We start from the raw sequence: 19564 nt of genomic DNA on the forward strand, positions 1-19564 counted from the left end.
AGGAGTAAGCGTCTTTTAATTTCATGGCTGCAGTCACCATCTGCAGTGATTTTGGAGCCCAGAAAAATAAAGTCTGACACTGTTTCTACTGTTTCCCCATCTATTTCCCATGAAGTGATGGGACCAGATGCCATGATCTTTGTTTTCTGAATGTTGAGCTTTAGGCCAACTTTTTCACTCTCCTCTTTCACTTTCATCAAGAGGCTTTTTAGCTTCTCTTTACTTTCTGCCATAAGGGTGGTGTCATCTGCATATCTGAGGTTATTGATATTTCTCCTGGCAATCTTGATTCCAGCTTGTGTTTCTTCCAGTCCAGTGTTTCTCATGATGTACTCTGCATACAAGTTAAATAAGCAGGGTGACAATATACAGCCTTGATGTACTCCTTTTCCTATTTGGAACCCGTCTGTTGTTCCATGTCCAGTTCTAACTGTTGCTTCCTGACCTGCATACAGATTTCTCAAGAGGCAGGTCAGGTGGTCTGGTATTCCCATCTCTTTCAGAATTTTCCACAGTTTATTGTGATCCACACAGTCAAAGGCTTTGGCATAGTCAATAAAGCAGAAATAGATGTTTTTCTGGAACTCTCTTGCTTTTTCCATGATCCAGCAGATGTTGGCAATTTGATCTCTGGTTCCTCTGCCTTTTCTAAAACCAGCTTGAACATCAGGAAGTTCACGGTTCACATATTGCTGAAGTCTGGCTTGGAGAATTTTGAGCACTTCTTTACTAGCATGTGAGATGAGTGCAATTGTGCAGTAGTTTGAGCATTCTTTTGCATTGCCTTTCTTTGGAATTGGAATGAAAACTGACCTTTTCCAGTCCTGTGGCCACTGCTGAGTTGTCCAAATTTGCTGGCATATTGAGTGCAGCACTTTCACAGTATCATCTTTCAGGGTTTGAAACAGCTCAACTGGAATTCCATCACCTCCACTAGCTTTGTTTGTAGTGATGCTTTCTAAGGCCCACTTGACTTCACATTCCAAGATGTCTGGCTCTAGATTAGTGATCACATCATCATGATTATCTGGGCCGTGAAGATCTTTTTTGTACAGTTCTTCCATGTATTCTTGCCACCTCTTCTTAATATCTTCTGCTTCTGTTAGGTCCATACCATTTCTGTCCTTTGTCGAGCCCATCTTTGCATGAAATGTTCCCTTGGTATCTCTAATTTTCTTGAAGAGATCTCTAGTCTTTCCCATTCTGTTCTTTTCCTCTATTTCTTTGCATTGATCACTGAAGAAGGCTTTCTTATCTCTTCTTGCTATTTTTTGGAACTCTGCATTCAGATGCTTATATCTTTCCTTTTCTCCTTTGCTTTTCGCCTCTCTTCTTTTCACAGCTATTTGTAAGGCCTCCCCAGAGAGCCATTTTGCTTTTTTGCAGTTCTTTTCCATGAACTACTCTAAGCTAAATCAGCTTAGAAACATCTATCCTTCCACTGCATTGTTTAACAAACTTCCCATTAAGCTTCTTGATCTGTTTAGCAATGCTTTCTGGACGTCTTCCAAAGCTATTTGCTAACAAGAGACACGTTCTAACCATCTTATCTTCTGGGTGTTGTTTTGGTCATTTCCACCTCACCAGGAGAATACCACTTCCCCAACTGTCAGTGAATTTTCATCTTTAGCTCTAATTGGGCTATCACATAACTTTATGCATTTTTGTAAATTTTTATTGGAATACAGTTATTTCTCAATGTTCTGTTAGTTTCTGCTGTGTAGCAAAGTGACTCAGCCATGTGTATACATGTATCCCCTCTGTTTTTGGATTTCCATCCCACTTAGGTCACCACAGAACACTGAGTAGACTTCCCTGTGCTGTATCTCATTAGTCATCTATTGTATACACAGTATGTGTGCTCAGTAGCTCAGTCGTGTCTGACTCTGTGACCCCGTGGACTGCAGCCCTCCAGGCTCCTCTGTCCATGGGATTCTCCCGATAAGAGTACTGGAGTGGGTTGTGCTTTCCTTCTTCCAGGGGATCTTCCTGACACAGGGATCAAACCCAGGTCTCTAGCACTGAAGGCAGATTTTTTACCATCTGAGCCACCAGGGAAAATAGTAAATATATGTCGATCCCAATCTCCCATATCATATGACTTTAAGTAGCACTGGAAAACTCCAGAATTCCGTCTTCATTTTCTGGATTCTATGTCTTCCTAACAGTGATGACCTCACACAGTCAGATCTCAAGGCGCACACACACAGGGTGAAGACCATGCTTCAAGAGAGTGGGTGTGAAATCACACTTCAGATGGGCTTCCCAACAGCTGCAAACTTCTCTGCCTGACTTCTTGTTAGATCTGGTCAGCCCTCACCATTCTGAGTAGGAAAGACAAGCAGAATCCCCACTGCCTCTGATCTAGCTTTCTTTGCAGATTTCTTTTTCAGTCATTGTTCAATTGGAAAGAGATGATTTACGAAGGGCTTCCCAGGTGGTGCTAGTGGTAAAGAAGTCGCCTGCCAATGAAGGTGACCTAAGAGACCTGGGTTCAATCCCTGAGTCAGGAAGATTCCCTAGAGTAGGAATCGGCAACCCACTCCAGCATTCTTGCCTGGAAAACTCCATGGACGGAAGAACTTGGCAGGCTATACAGTCCATGGGGTCGCAAAGAACCTGTCACAACTGAAGCAACTTAGCACTCACAGCACAATTTAGTCAAAACCCTCGTAGCTCTGTACGTAAAGAGTCTGCTTGCAATGCAGGAGACCCGGGTTCGATTCCTGGGTCAGGAAGATCCCCTGGAGCAGGAAATGGCAACCCACTCCAGTATCCTTGACCGGAGAATCCCATGGACAGAGAGAGCCTGGCGGACTACAGTCTATGGGGTTGCAAGAGTCAGGCACGACTGAGCAACTAAGCACACACACACAGATGTGCTGCTAAGTCACTTCAGTCGTGTCCGACTCTGTGCAACCCCACAGATGGCAGCCCACCAGGCTCCACCGTCCCTGGGATTCTCCAGGCAAGAACACTGGAGTGGGTTGCCATTTCCTTCTCCAATGCATGAAAGTGACAAGTGAAAGTGAAGTCGCTCAGTCATGTCCGACTCTTGGCGACCCTGTGGACTGCAGCCTACCAGGCTCTTCCGTCCATGGGATTTTCCAGGCAAGAGTACTGGAGTGGGGTGCCATTGCCTTCTCCAACACACACAGACATGGAAACATGTAAATTCCCTCTCCTGGGCGTTTATAAACTGCAGGCGGCAGAAGCATACATGTGACCAAAGCATGAGGGCACCACGGTTCAGCACAGACTCCCAGCTGCACCTCCCTCACCTGTGACACAGGACGCCTGGTGCCCAGACTAGGTGAAGAAGCTGTGGTCAATTTCACTCTTGTTTTCTAGAGAAGTCAATGTAAAGAGTGGCTTTCTCATCTACCCTGCTTTAGAGGTGAATGTTTGAGGGGCTCTGCTCCCCAGTTTTTATGACCACACAAGCCCCAGTGCCCCTAAGTGGGGACCCCAAGGAGCCAAGAGAAACAGGAGCAAAAAAGGCAACAAGAAGCTGAAGGGAAAAGAAGCTTGAGTCTCTTGCGAGTTGGCCCAGAGCTTAGCTCTGTGGGAGAATGTTTTAAAAACACCTCAGATAAAAAGTGCTCCCCGAGAAGCAGTTTTTGCTCCTCTTTTCTCCCACGTTCAGGAAACTCAACCTCACATGAGTTTCAATTAACAGCTCAGATCAAGTGTCGGCCATTGGGAAACACTCCAGGTTTCAGAGCTCTCTCTCTCTTTTTTTTTTTCCATAAAGAGCTGAGAAAACCAGTATGGGGCCCCACTCACCCCTGACAAGTAGCGCTCGAGCTTCTTGTTCAGGAGGAAGTAGATGGCGAGGATGTGGCAGGCGCGGTTGGAGAGCACGGTGTTGATCACATCGCTGTTCTTGTAGCCCAGCTTCTCGGTCATGTGCAGCACCACGCTGGGGCTCAGGTCTTCCAGGGAAATCCTGCTCGACAGAGGAACAGAGAACCAGTCACTGTGAGGCTCCAGGGCCCCCTTAGTGATGCTCACAAGCATGGCAGCACAGAAACCCCCTCCCACCCTCAAACACCCCCTCCCACAAGGGCTCCCTCCTGGATAGTCAGTCCACTCATTCATTCACTTGACTTATTATGAACCATTAACATACACAACAAAAGAAAGGGAATAGTCTAATTACCCTATGTGTACATGCTAAGTTGCTTCACTCGTGGCTGACTATGCGAGCCTACGGACTGTAGCCTGCCAGGCTCCTCTGTCCATGGGATTCTCCAAGGAAAGAATACCAGAGTGGGGTGCCATGCCCTCCTCCAGGGATCTTCCTGACCCAGGGACTGAACCCGCGACTCTTGCGTCTCCTGTATTGGCAGGCAGTTCTTTACCATTAGTGCCATCTGGGTATTACCCTATGTGTATACCCAATAAGACATTACTTTGTCAACAAAGGTCCTTCTAGTCAAGGCTATGGTTTTCCCAGTGGTCATGTATGGATGTGAGAGTTGGACTGTGAAGAAGGCTGAGCGCCGAAGAATTGATGCTTTTCAACTGCGGTGTTGGAGAAGACTCTTGAGAGTCCCTTGGACTGCAAGGAGATCCAACCAGTCCATCCTAAAGGAGATCAGTCCTGAGTGTTCATTGGAAGGACTGATGCTGAAGCTGAAACTCCAATCCTTTGGCCACCTGATGTGAAGAGCTGACTCATTGGAAAAGACCCTGATGCTGTGAAGGATTAAAGGCAGGAGGAGAAGGGGACAACAGAGGATGAGATGGTTGGATGGCATCACCGACTCAATGGACATGGGTTTGGGTAGACTCTGGCAGTTGGTGATGAACAGGGAGGCCTGGCATGCTGTGATTCAAGGGGTCGCAAAGAGTCGGACACGACTGAGGGACTGAACTGAACTGAACTGAGTACCTGGTTGAACTAATTGTTAGCACTTTGCCTTTCTTTCTTTCTCCCTTTCTGTTTTCTTTTTCTTTCTCCTGTCCTTCCTTCTTCCCTTCGCTTCCCTCTTTCTTCCTTTACTAAAGTATTTCAAATCACAACATTTTTCCCTAAACACCTCCGGATGCATCTTTAAAAACCAATGACATCTCCTGCAGGATCATAATACCTTCAAAATATCCCCAAAGTTTTAGAAATCTCTTAATATTCTCTAATATCTAGACTATATTCCAATTTCCCTATTCATCCCAAATTTCTTTACAATCTGACATTTTTTCCCCTTAAAATGTATTTATTGAAATGGGTAGAGCCCACGTAGCTTGAGTGGCTGTTGGGTTGGGAAAGAAGGGTATTCAGGAGTCAGCCCAGACCATGTTTAGAGGAACAATGTGAGCTCACAAGTTCACAAAGAGGGGATCTGGGACTCAGCTGTGAAGTTGGATGCTCTCAGAGGACAGGTTAAAGCTTCTATACAAGAGTGATATGAAGATAAACTCCCTTGGGATAAAATGCCCCTAAAATGAATGCCAGGTGAGTATTTATCTCATTTGCTCATTCAAGCCCCTGCTTCATGGAGTTTACAAGGCAATGGGGAAGAGAGAAAATAAATCCATTTATTCTTCACAATAGTCTTACGAGGGTCCCAGAGCTTCCCTGGTGGCTCAGTGATAGAGAAACCACCTGCCAATGCAGGAGACATGGGTTCAGTCCTTGGGTTGCAGAAATCCCCTGGAGAAGGAAATGACAGCCCACTCCAGTATCCTTGCCTGGAAAATCCCATGGACAGAGGAGCCTGGCGGGCTACAGTCCATGCAGTTGCAAAGAGTTGGTCATGACTTAGCAACTAAACAACAACAACAAACCATTATTATCCCCATTCAACAGATGAAGAAACTGAGGCCCGCAGCAGGAAAGTAACTTTTCCAGGGGCACACTGGCAAGAAGTAGCAGCGATGTAGAACATGAAAGTAGGAGAAGGGCATAGGGAATATATGTGTTGGTAGTGGAGGTGTGTCATCAGATACAACATTCTACATTCCTGAAGAAAGAGGCAAGGACAGTAGTCTGTGAGCAGAAAGCAGGCACATCTGGCTAGAAAGCTCTGTAGCCCCGCCAAACAGTCTGGAGACATTTTTGGTGGAACCTCTGAACCATGACACTAGGAAAAACCACAGGTACAACCCCATAGTGGTGCAGAAGAAGAGACCGACTTGCCAAGCTCACAGGGGCAGCAAGGGCAGACCTGGGTCTGTTGGCCATTGTAACTAGGTCAGCTCTCCCTCCCCTAGGTCTGGCTAAGTGCCACCCAAACAAAAGGTGTCCGAGAAACCACCAAATCTGCCTTCCTCACTCCTATTGGCTACAAAAATCGCAAATTCTAGAAACCGTTTGGAGTAGGCTTGCTATGATTAATAGTTAAAAATAATAACACTTGTTTTAAAAGGATATGATTACTTGAAGGTTGCCAAAACACTTAACACAGAAAACACAACTGTTTGAAACTACCTGGTAATACCCACGTGCCCCTGGCCATGCCCTTGATCAATGAAACCACGCCTACTTGACCCCACTCCTGGCCAATGAGATCACTGCTCTTTTATGTTGGCCAATCAGGCCACAGCCTCATGGCCACTCCTGCAGCCAATCAGACCATGATTTTTGTGACTCCACCCCAGCCAATCATCCATGGCTGCCATTTGGATGTCTCCACCCTCTACCTGGAGCAGGTCCTGGAAGGGAGTGTGCTCTGGGTGTGAGATGCCACCAGGATGGGGCTGGAGTCAGAGGAGAGAGGAGAAAAGTGAGCAGTCTCTGCCCTTCCTACCCACTGTCTTCAAAAACAGGTGAGCTCTGCCAAACGTAGACTGTGGACTGGCTCTTGACTAACAGCAATATTTTGAACGTTTTCAATATGCAATGTATATATTGAGTGCCTGAAGAATCCCATGGGCAGAGGAACCTGGCAAGCTATATATAGTCCATGGGGTCACAAACAGTAGGACACGACTTAGCAACTCAACCACCACCAACCATACTTGTATCAGTTGTTGAATTTGTATTACCTCTCCAAGTTTTGATGATATAAACAACATTTTTAAAGTGTTCTTAGAATACGAGGTATAATTTTGAGTCAATATGCATTAAATTCAATTTCATCCCAGTTTGGTCTAATTCTGTCCTTTGTTACCAATGACCTGCTTTCCCTCCCTTCCATCTCCAGAGCTAACCTCAGGTGTGCGAGACAGTCCCAGGCAGGGTGATGGAGGAGGCAGCCAAGATCTGCTCTAGAAAAAAATGTCTGCTGCTGGAACAGAGAGGTGAGCCTGGTATACAGCAGACAGCTGTAACTGACTGGCATGAACTTATTATAAAAAGTTTCCTTTTAAAGATATTTTCTTCTTGCCTCTTGCAGGTCAACTCAGAGGCTTGAATGAATTAATAGAAGGCTTTACAGAACAGTGATAGAAAACATGAGACCTTTATTTTCTCTCTTTTCCAACCGTAAAACGCTGACAACATCTACAATAATTAAATCTGGGGCTACATACGTTGAGAAGCTATAAAATAGACTTCAAAAAGAAAATATTCCTTTCTCCAGTTGCATGTTTTTGTATATCTGTGTCCTGGCAAATTCAGAAAAATAATTATCAAGGGCACTTTTTTTTTTTGCATTCTATCTTTTTCAAAATAAAGACTAAGGAAGATGTGTCTTTTCTAATAGTTCAGATTTCTGGTTTCATTACTTTAAAAATTGGACATTGGTTTGCCTCAAAAAATTGGACATTGATTTGCCTCATTAAATGAGTAATGAGCCTTACCTAAAGAGAAGGCATTGAGCTGCTGCTTTCCTTCATATGCAAGTTCTCAATCATTTTTACAATCTACCCAACTAGATCTTGAACAGCCTTTATGCCTCTGACCAAGTCCAAATGCAAAAAGGACCAAACTGGCAAAGCCAGTACAGGTAACTACAATTTAAGATTTAATCTACAAAAGGCTGTTTATAACCCGTGGAGAAGTGACAAAATGAGCCAGGCATGAATCTCTGAATGAAGATGCAACCGGCAAGGAGGGAGGGCTGTGTCTATAATAGCTGCTTCACGCCTTTCAACACCTGCTGCACTGAGGGGGTTGAGTCTGCTCATTTAGATGGTGATTACATTAGGTTAATGACTCATTTGGCCACCACCAGTGCCTGCTCCCTTATAGAGAGCATAGCTGTGTACTGCCAGGCAGCGTGAGCCTGGTAATGAGGCTCGGCCCCTTGGCTTCGCTTTCCATCTCACGTTGGGCTAATATTTCTGGTGTCTATTTCAGGTACTAGCCCACATTGAGCCAGCGCTGGAAACCAGCAGTCTGTTTCCAGGTTCCCTTGGTAACCCAAGTCCCCTAGACTTTGTTTAAATTACCTCTCATGAGTCAAAGGCTAGAATTCTAGATGGCAGCTCTCTCTGGCCAAAGCAAGTGTCAATGGGGCCCAGGAGCCAGGTTGCAGGTCCCAGCACTGTCCACCCACGCCCTAGGAAGCCCCTCAGAGCCTCCTCCCCAGGACGGAGCTCTGCCTGCCCCTCTTGTTTGGAGAAGCTGGTGCTGCAGCTTTCACAGGGCTCGGGGCCTGTTTCCAGACCGTCCTGGGCGGACGTCACCCCCTTCCCTGCCCTGTCACTGCTCTACGAGTCCCCCTTCTTCAGTGGCCCCCACATCGTCACCTGGGCTTCAGATCTAGAATGTGTAGGCCCCTCTAGGTCTGAAGGAAGAAGGACTCTAGGTGGGTCTCAGTCCTGGAAGGTATTTGACCCCTGGGGTCTTCATGTTTGCTCTAAAGTTACCAAAGGGTGGGGGCCTTCCCTGGTGGTGCAGTGGTTGGGGCTACGCCTTCCAAGGCAGGGGGTGCAGGTTCCGTTCCTGGTCAAGGAGATGGGATCCCACATGCCTCAGCCAAGAAAAACCCAAAACATAGCCCAGAAGCAGTATTGTAGCAAATTCATTGAAGACTTTAAAAAATAATGGTCCACATTAAAAAAAAAATCTTAAAAAAATTTTTTACAAAATATAGTCACCAAGGGGAGGGTCCTTATTCCCCTAACTCAGACTAGTGAGCAGTATGTCAAACGAGTAGGGGAAAAGTGCAAGGAAGTATTTTCCTGTGTGACTCTTTGCCACCCCATGTCGCCCTCCAGGGTCCTCTGTCCATGGGGTTCTCCAGGAAAAGAATTCTGGAGTGGGTAGCCATTCCCTTCTCCGGAGGATCTTCCCGACCCAGGGATCAAATCCGGGTCTCTGGCATTGCAGGATTCTTGACTATTTGAGCCACCAGGGAAGCCCAGGATTTTCCTGTACTTGTTTACAAGTCTGTAGTCGATACCCCCACTGGGGGACACGTGGGCCATCACAAGGTGTCCCTCCATGTTTCCATACTGTGGGCTCCTGCCTGGAAGCTTCCTCGTGGACTCCTTCTCGAGCAAATGGCACAGGGAAACACGGGCTAAAGCCTTTCCTGCCTTTCTTCCTGCCCCCAACATTTCAGAGCAGGGACTCGGGGCTGAAACAAACATCAGAGCAAAGAGGTGGCAGAAGAGGAGCCTGTGGGTCATTTTGAAGGGACGGGGCAATTCCACTGGATTCCAGCCTATGCTGGCAGGACAGCTCTTGAGTGAACACACACACACACTCATACACACTCTCAAACAGATACACTCACAGACACTCCAACAGACACATGCATACTCACATACCCTCACACACTCAACACAGATTCACACACTGAAACACATACACTCACACACACAAACAGGCATACTCAGACACACACACACTCAAACAGATACACAAACAGGCCCTCCAACAGACACACATACACACATACCCTCACACACTCAACACAGATTCACACACTGAAACACATACACAGACATCCACAACCAGGCATACTCAGACACACACACACAGTTACACTCACAGACACTCCAACAGACACACATACACACTCACATACCCTCACACGCTCACAGATTCACACACTGAAACACATACACTCACACACACAAACAGGCATACTCAGACACACACACACTCAAACAGATACACAAACAGGCCCTCCAACAGACACATATACACACATACCCTCACACACTCAACACAGATTCACACACTGAAACACATACAGACACAGACATCCACAACCAGGCATACTCAGACACACACACACAGTTACACTCACAGACACTCCAACAGACACACATACACACTCACATACCCTCACACGCTCACAGATTCACACACTGAAACACATACACTCACACACACAAACAGGCATACTCAGACACACACACACTCAAACAGATACACAGACCCTCCAACGGACACACATACACACTCACTTATCCTCACACACTCAAACACAGATTCACATACTCAAACACATACACTCACACACAGACACTCACAAACAAGCATACTCAGACACACACACACACTCACTTGCTCACTCAGGCCTTAGCTCGTCTAAACAGTCCCTCTGTGTGAATTGGAAAGAGGTGCCACTCAAGAAAGACACAGGCCTTCAGCAGCAGGTTTGAGGAGGGGAGAGTAGCCTGGACTTCAGCCCCCACGTACCCTCTGGCAGCTGCCCCCTGAAGGGTGCACTCTGCACAACCATGTGGGATGGCCCTGCCTACACTTCTCCTGGTGCATGGAGGGGAGCCCCACATGCAGACCTGTGGGTGCAGAGAGGGGCAGGGCAGCCAAGAGAAGATGTGGCCTTCCCTTGAGTCACACAGAGCATCCTCTCCACAACTATTCAGGGCTTGTAAGACAGGCCCCATCTCGCCTGAGGAGGGGTCCCTCTGCGTGCACTTAGTACCTGTTGGGATAGGTGATGTTACACGGCACTTTGCCCACGTAATTCTCATTCAGCCAGCGATTCGCCAGCGCCTGCTGAATGTTGGGCCTCTTCACAGGATCTGGTTCCAGGAGAGAACGCAGGAAGTTCACGGCTCCTGTGAAGACATTGGGCAAACGTCACACGTGTTACAGGCTGAAGGCAGACCAAGGCAGGTGACCCACCACACCTCCCAGGCCACTGCTCATCTATTTTCTGGATCTTGGGGGGCCACCCATCCAGAGTATAAGATATCTGTCCAAGGAGGTATCTGGAACATGGTAAAGCAGGAACTGGTGTGAATCTCCCCACATACCATACTTCTCCAAACCCCTTGTGGTTTCTCTCATGGTTCACCACTAAAGGTTAGCCAAAGAGGAATGGACGAATGTAAAAGGACAACGCTGGATCTCAAGGTGGGTTTTAAGGAATTTATACATAGGCCTTTCAGGTGGCACTAGTGGTAAAGAACCCACCTGCCAATGCAGGAGATATGAGAGATGCAGGTTTGACCCCTGGGTCGGGAAGATCTCCTGGAGGAGGGCATGGCAACCCATTCCAGTACTCCTGCCTGGAGAATCCCATGGACCAAGGGGCCCAGTGGGCTACAGTCCATGGGGTCACAAAGAGTTGGACATGACAGCATCTAAACCACCATATATATATATATGGAATTCCCTGGCAGTCCAGCAACTAAGACTCTGTGCTCCCAACACAGACGGCCTGGGTTCAATACCTTGTCAAGGAACTAGGCCCCACATGCCACAACTAAAAGATCACGCATGCCAAGACTCAGATTCTTTTCCAGATTCATTTCCCTTATAGATGATTGTAAAATACTGAGTAGAGTTCCCTGTGCTACACATGCATCCTTTAAGATTATTTCAATGGAGACAAGAACACAACACTGAAGAAAATGTTTATAATGCACGTGAAGGTCACAGGCTCCAAAACTGTTGAGCATGAGAATATGCAGGTCCTCATATGGACAAAGACTGCCAGGGATTCCCTGAAAATGAAGATGCTCTCTCTTGCTTGAGTTTGGGGACCAGGATGTTTTCTTATGTATACTCATTTTATAAAGCACTGTGATAGTACCCTTGCAATAGAAAAAATATTCTTTTATGGAACTTTGTACATGATATCCCATTTCCAATATACCAAATAAAACTTTGTGGAAACGAATCTTAATTTGCTTGGTCACCAAACTTTTTAAATCTTTTTCTCTAAAGCTATTTTTTAGTTTCCTAAGATAATCCATATAGTTAAGGCTATTGTCTTTCCAGTAGTCATGTACAAATATGAGAAATGGACCATCAAGAATGCAGGGCACTAAAGAATTGATGTTTTCAAACTGTGGTGTTGGAGAAGACTCTTGAGAGTTCCTTGGAAAGCAAGGAGATCAAACCAATCAATCTTACAGGAAATCAACCCTGAATACTCATTAGAAGGACTGATGCTGAAGCTGAAGCTCCAATACTTAGGCCACCTGATGCGAAGAGCCAACTCATTGAAAAAGACCCTGATGCTGGCAAAGATTGAGGGCAGAAGAAGGGTGTGATGGAGGATGAGATGATTGGATGGCATCACTGATTCAATGAACATGAATTTGAGCTAGCTCCGAGAGATAGTCAAGGACAGAGGAGCCTGGCATGCTGCAGTCCAAGGGGCTGCAAAAAAGTTGGACATGGCTTGGCGACTGAACAATATCAACAGGATAATCTAACCTTTCAAAGAAAAGTCGTAAAAGTTGTCACTTTCTCACAGGCTTCAGTTGTCATTTTAAAACTGTCCTTTGAAGAATGATGGGTATTATGGTCAACCATCTTTGCAAGGTAAAAATGAAGCTGTCAAGAGGGGCTACGTCTGATGCCAGAACCAACCCCAAAGAAAAAACTTTTGCTAGGTCAGGCCACCAGGTAACCCTTCCACGAAGGTTTCCAAACAGTGGATGAGGCCACTGGAAGGCCATTTCCTTTTGAGAATGCAATGGGTAAAAATATATGTGTAGATGACAATGCAGACATGAGAGGTATTTAATATTCTAAGTTTTATAGCTGGGTCTCCAAATACAACTTTTCTACAATGTTCTTCAGTGCTCTGAAGAGCAAATGGGGCTGTAAAAGAGGGGTCTCTCTTGTTGGAACCTCCACCTCCCTTCTCTCCACTTCCCTATATTGTAAGGTCATTTGGATACTTAATTGGTCAAAGAAAAAAAGACTGTGAGCATAATGAGTTGAAACCAGGAGACTCTTCAGTTAATGATGTTTCTGAGACATCTCTGCTGTTGTCATTGTTTAGTTGCTCAGTTGTGTCCGACTCTTTGCGTCCCTGTAGACTGCAGCACACCGGGCCTCCCTGTCCATCACGAAACTCACATCCATCGAGTCAGTGATGCCATCCAACCATCTTGTCCTCTGTGTCATCTTCTTGTCTCTTCTTGTCATTTTGTCATCACTTCCTTGTCATCTCCTCCTGCCCTCAATCTTTCCCAGCATCAGGGTCTTTTCCAATGAGTCAGTCTTCGCATCAGGTGGCCAAAGTATTGGAGCTTCAGCATCAGCCCTTCCAATGAATATTCAGAACTGATCTCCTTTAGGATTGACAGGCTGGATCTCCTTGCAGTCCAAGGGATTCTAAAGAGTCTTCTCCAACATCACAGCTCAAAAGCATCAATTCTTTGGTGCTCAGCCTTCTTTATGGTCCAACTCTTACATCCATACATGACTAATGGATAAACCATAGCTTTGACTAGACAGACCTTTGTTGACAAAGTAATGCCTCTGCTTTTTAATATGCTGTCTAGGTTGGTCATAACTTTTCTTCCAAGGAGCAAGCGTCTTTTAATTTCATAGCTGCAGTCACCATCTGCAGTGATTTTGGAGACCCCCAAAATAAAGTCTCTCACTGTTTCCATTGTTTCTCCATCTATTTGCCATGAAGAGATGGGACCAGATGTCATGATCTTAGTTTTTTGAATGCTGAGTTTTAAGCCAACTTTTTCACTCTCCTCTTTCACTTTCATCAAGAGGCTTTTTAGTTCCTCTTCACTTTCTGCCATAAGGGTGATGTCATCTGCATATCTGAGGTTACAGACATTTCTCCTGGCAATCTTGATTCCAACTTGTGCTTCATCCAGCCCAGCATTTCTCATTATGTACTCTGCATATAAGTTAAGTAAGCAGGGTGACAATATACAGACGTATTCCTTTCCCAATTTGGAACTAGTCTGTTGTTCCGTGTCCAGTTCTAACTGTTGCTTCTTGACCTGCATACAGTTTCTCAGGACGCAGGTAAGGTGGTCTGGTATTCCCATTTCATAAAGAATTTTCCACAAGTACTTCTCTGCTATCTTCTTGATCGGTATTTTCATCGACGGGAGAATGTTGGATCCCACCAAAAAAAGATATCCCACATCCAAGGGCAAAGGAGAAGCTCCAACAAGACAGTAGGAGGGGTGAAATAGTGTTTAGAATTAAACCCCATAGCCACCAGAAATACTAAGAGGGCTCAAACAAAAGCTTGTGTGCACCAGGACCCAGATACTCCACAAGAGACCGGGCCAGACCTGCCTTTGAGTGTTTGCATGTCTCCTGTGCAGGCATGGGTCAGCAGTGGCCTGCCATGGGGACAGGGGCTCTGGCTGCAGCAGGCCTTGGAGGTGCAGCATGTGGCTTAAGTCCTCTTGGAGGAGATCGCCATCAGCCCCACCATAGAGCTGCCAACCAGACAACCCACAAACTGGAGAACAGTTATCCCAAAGAAGTTCTCTCACTGCTGCAAAAGTTCTAGGGTCCACAGCAGACTTCCCAACCTGGGGATCTGGCAAAGAGACTGAGAACCCCCAGGGAATTTGACTTGACGGCCAGTGGGATTTGATTACAGAACTTCCACAGGACTAGGGAAACAGACTCTTAGAAGGCACAAACAAAACCTTGTGCACACCAGGACCCAGGAGAAAGGAGCAGCGACCCCACAAGAGACTGAGCCAGAGTTACCTGTGAGTGTCTAGGAGTCTCCAGCAGAGGCATGGGAAGACACTGGCCTGCCGCGGGTCAGGGGCACTGAATACAACAGTTCCAGGAGCCACGGTGTACTGGCCTAAGTCCTTTAGAAGGAGGTTGCCATTACCCCTGCCAAACTACAGGGAGGGAACACAGACCCACCCATCAGCAGAAAACTGGACATCTCTGTTGCTTACCCTCAAAGGACCTAAACAGCAACCCAGGCTTTTTCAGAGTATGATTTTACCCCGAAGAGCTAAGAACAGACTGGATGTGAGTTTTTGTTCTATTTTCAGAACCAAGCACTCTGTGCCATCACAAATCACTGATGAGCACAAGTAATTTTAGTTCAGATCTTTACCAGTGAATTTTCTTTCTTTGGACATTGCAAATATTGCATTAGTATCCAAAAAGGATTTTGAAAACATCTTTGGAGCTCTTTGAAGTCTGTGTGAGGGTCTTGAATATCCCTATGACTCATGAGCAAAAGGCATAAAAATATTTTCCACTGTTCTGGAAAGCTGTGGGAGCCATGGCTACACATCCCACCCAGAACTTCTAAGCTAGCGCTTGGGGTCTCCATTCGGAGCCAGGCATAGGGATGCCCCACCCAGGGTGCAGTCCCTCTCTGCACCCCGTGTCACAGAAGGTACACACTCCTCTGGTGCAAAACCTGCTTCCTCCAAGCATCAGCTTTCTGGAGCCTGGGCTGGCTTGTGTGAGCTCCAAGACCCCGTGCCTTGGGAAAGAGCCCCATGAAGCAGGCGAAGCCATCAAATTCTTTGTTCTGTTGCAGCCCGTGGGATGTTGAGAGAGATCTCACCTGTACCAGAGGCTCCTTCCCCCTCAGCTCCCAGGAGAAAGCAGCAACAACAATTATTTGATGATTGAGACTTCTCGGAAATCCTTTTCACCCTATCTATATAAATTCTATTTAGATTCTCATCATTATAGTTTATTACAAGATAATGACTATAGCTCCCTGTGCTATACAGTAGGACCTTGTTTATTTTATATATAGTCGTGTGTATCTGTTAATCCCAAACTCCTAATTATCCCTCCTCCCTTTGCCCTTTGGTAACTATAAGTTTGTTTTCCACATCTGTGAATCTGTTTCTGTTTTATAAATAAATTCATTTAAATCATTTTTTTTCGATTTCACATATAAGTGATAACATATGATATTTGTCTCTAGCTGTCTGACTTTTTATGATAATCTCTAGGCCTACCCAAGTTGCTGCAATGGCATTATTTCCTTCATTTTTATGGCTAAGTAGCATTCCAGTGGGGTGTGTGTGTGTGTACCACAATTTCTTTATCTAGTCATCTGTCAATGAACATTTAGGTTGCTTCCTTGTCTTGCTTATTGTAAATAATACTGCTACAAACATGTATCTTTTCAAATTAGAGTATTCTCCAGATACATGCCCAGGAGTGGGATTGATGGGTCATATGGTAATTCTGGCTTCCCCAGTGGCGTGTGGGTAAAGAAACCACCTATGATGCAGGCAACCCAGGAGATGTAGGTTCGATCCCTGGGTCGGGAAGGTCTCCTGAAGGAGGGCATGGCAACCCACTCCAGTATTCTTGCCTGGAGAATCCCATGGACATGGCAGCCTGCTGGGCTCCAGTCCAGAGGGTCGCAGAGTCAACAAGACTGAAGTGACAGCACACATGCACACGTGATAATAACTAGTTTTAGTTTTTAGGGAACCTCTATACTGTCCTCCGTAGTGGCTGCACCACTTCACATTCCTACCAACAGTGTAGGATGGTTCCTTTTTTTCCCACATGCTCTCCAGCATTTATTATTTGTAGACTCTTTGATGATGGCCATTCTGACCAGTGTGAGGCGATACCTCATTGTCGCTTTGATTTGCATCTCTCTAATAATGAGTGATGCTGAGCATCTTTTCATGTAAAATCAATTGGCACTGACACATCCCTCGCAGATGCTAACATCCTGCCTTTAGTATCACCTCAGTGACTTCATGGGGCAAAACCCACTTGATCTAAGTGAGTATCTGGAATGTGTTCAAAATGCCTTCCTTGAGGTGTAGTGATGAAAAGGTAAACATGGAAGCTGTGAAAGGCATTCATGACTCTGTGATGTACAAGCACCAACAAGCACAAAGAGAAACTCTGGAAGCCAGAATTGGAAAGATCCCAACAGCTTAAGCTTTCGAACTACATGGTGGGGAAGAGGGACGATTCTTGGAAAGCATGCAGAACAGACTCAAAGGGCAATAACACTGTGCTCTTTTTCAGCTCAAATTTGGCAAAAATTCTTCCAACTTCATCTAAAAAAAGAGTATTGTTATACAGTGGAGAGACCATTACAAGTATGAGTGATATAAATTGATAAAGATGTGGTAATGAGACACTTAATAAAATGGCACATTCTCAATTTGGATATTTCGGTTTTGATATTACTCAAAACATGAGGACAATAGATAACACTGCCAAATCTGCAGTGGGGAAGGGAGGGGGGGCATCTTACACAAAATAAAGTAAGAAAAAATAGCAAAGCAACCCTTTATACATAGCTCAGTTGGTAAAGAATCCGCCTGCAAGGCTGGAGACCCTAGTTTGATTCCTGGGTTGGGGAGATCTGCTGGAGAAAGGATAGGCTACCCACTCCAGTATTCTTGGGCTTCCCTCATAGCTCAGCTGGTAAAGAATCCGCCTGCAATGTGGGAGACCTGGGTTCCATCCCTGGGTTGGGAAGATCCCCTAGAGAAGGGAAAGGCTACCCACTCCAGTATTCTGGCCTGGAGAATTCCATGGACTATACAGTCCATGGTTGCAAAGAATCAGACACAGCTGAGTGACTTTCACTTTCACTTTCAAAGAAGCAACTCAGTACAGGAGGGAAGTTCAGATTTAGGGGTCAAGGGGAAGTAAATAAAAAACTGGAGAAGCTATATAATCTTGCTGGGACTCAGTTTCCTCCTTGATAAATTGGGAATAATAGAGCTTAACTTACAGAGTTGTTATGAGAACAGAAGACACTATGAAAAGCACTTACCCATGGCCATTCAATAAATGGCAGCCACTCCTGTGCTGGAAGCTAGTATTCTGGGATGTGAACAAGCTGGTGTCACATGGTACCACAGATGAGGGTGCGCCAGCACGGTGGAAGGAAAAAGTGGTCAACTTGGGGTGCAAATAACAAAGAGCTGGAGAAGCAGGGGGCTGATGGAAAGCAGTGGCTGATCTCCAGAACTCATGTCCTTCACTCTATAAACCAGAGAAGATGACCTGAGCTTCCTCACCATCAAGGGTGCAGTTCTGGGCCCTACTGGATCGGGCCAGATCTCATAGCTGAGTAGCCAAATGAGTCTGTGGGCTGGCTTCCCAGACCACACACTTTAACACAAGGGCCAGGCCAGGGACTCAGATTCCCTGAACAACTACTATGTGCCAACACTATGCTTGATAGCACAAACCTGGCACAAAAGGTTAAAGCCTGAGATGAGTAGATATTTACATATCTTACTATTGGAGATCAGTCCTGAATATTCATTAGAAGGAATGATGCTGAAGCTGAAACTCCAATCCTTTGGCCACCTGATGCGAGGAACTGACTCATTTGAAAAGACCCAGATGCTGGGAAAGATCGAAGGCAGGAGGAGAAGGAGACAACAGAGGATTAGATGGTGGGATGGCATCACTGACTCAATGGACATGGGTTTGGGTGGACTCTGAGAGTTGGTGATGGACAGGGAGGCCTGGCGTGCTGCAGTCTATGGGGTCGCAAAGAGTTGGACACGACTCAGCGACTGAACTGAACTGAACTGAAACATCTACTCATCTCAGGCTTTAACCCTCTGTGTCAGAATAGTAAGAGAATAAAAGAGGGGAGTGAAAGTGTTAGTAGCTCAGTTATGTCTAACTCTTTGCAATCCCATGGACTGTCCCACCAGGCTCCTCTGCCCATGAGATTCTCCAAGCAAGAATACTGGAGGGGGTTGCCATGCCCTTCTCCAGGGGATCTTCCCAACCCAGGGATCGAATCCAGGTCTCTTGCATTGCAGGCAGATTCTTTCCCACTGAGCCATTAGGGAAGTCAAAAGGGGCGGAGGGCATGTCCAAATTCCTGTATCATAAAATCAGATATAAAAATGCATTTCATGCTTGTTCATGCTTGACCAATCAAGACTCTAAGGTCCTGTACAGATATGAAGATCTCTAAAAAGCACACACAGAGTTTAAGTTCAGTTCAGAGTTTAAGGCCAATGTCAAAACTGTTCCAAGCAAGAGCTACGTGAGACTGGATATCAACTCCAATGATACCAAAATTGCTTGGAACATTTCTAATATTTCTTCTGTTCTCTTCAGACTTTAAAAAAAAAAAAGATATTTTCAGGGTGCAACTTTTACTTCTTTGAAGGCAAATTGAATTGTCACAATAAGAAGGCACCTAGAGCCTAGCCTTCTAAGTAATAGTACTGGGATAAAAACAAGGTTGGTTCAGAAGCAATGAAACTGATTTCCTTGCGGTTTTAGTCTGCCTGTCCTTGCCCCGCTGCCCGACCCACCCCAGTGCCGATGGCAGGGACCCCCTCCTCCCACAGCCTGTGGCTCACACGAGTAATGCCACTTAATCAGATATTTCTGGCTTTTCACCTTCCAGACACATGGTAGGATTGCATTTCCTCAGCTCCTTTAGCTGGGTGAAGCCATGTGAAATGTTTTAGAAAGTTACAAGTTATGAGTGGAATGTTGGTGGGAGATTTCACTGCTGAAAAC

General features: G+C 45.8%; 1 protein-coding gene across 2 annotated transcripts in view; it reads right to left on the reverse strand.

Moving 5' to 3' along the window:
• HUNK (hormonally up-regulated Neu-associated kinase) overlaps nucleotides 1–19564 on the reverse strand; it is a 133732-nt gene that overhangs the window by 28304 nt on the left and 85864 nt on the right. For both annotated transcript variants that reach the window (XR_011248476.1, XM_069549413.1), the window contains exons 6-7: nucleotides 10791–10926; nucleotides 3787–3949 (exon numbers count right to left, since the gene is read on the reverse strand). Coding sequence is in view for 1 of the 2 variants with exons in the window: in XM_069549413.1 (XP_069405514.1) it covers nucleotides 3787–3949; nucleotides 10791–10926 (299 nt within the window). In the remaining variant the exon portion in view is untranslated. The remainder of the gene's footprint in view (nucleotides 1–3786; nucleotides 3950–10790; nucleotides 10927–19564) is intronic.

Source organism: Ovis canadensis, chromosome 1 (genome assembly GCF_042477335.2).
Source record: "Ovis canadensis isolate MfBH-ARS-UI-01 breed Bighorn chromosome 1, ARS-UI_OviCan_v2, whole genome shotgun sequence".
In the NCBI taxonomy this organism is placed as follows: Eukaryota; Metazoa; Chordata; class Mammalia; order Artiodactyla; family Bovidae; genus Ovis; species Ovis canadensis.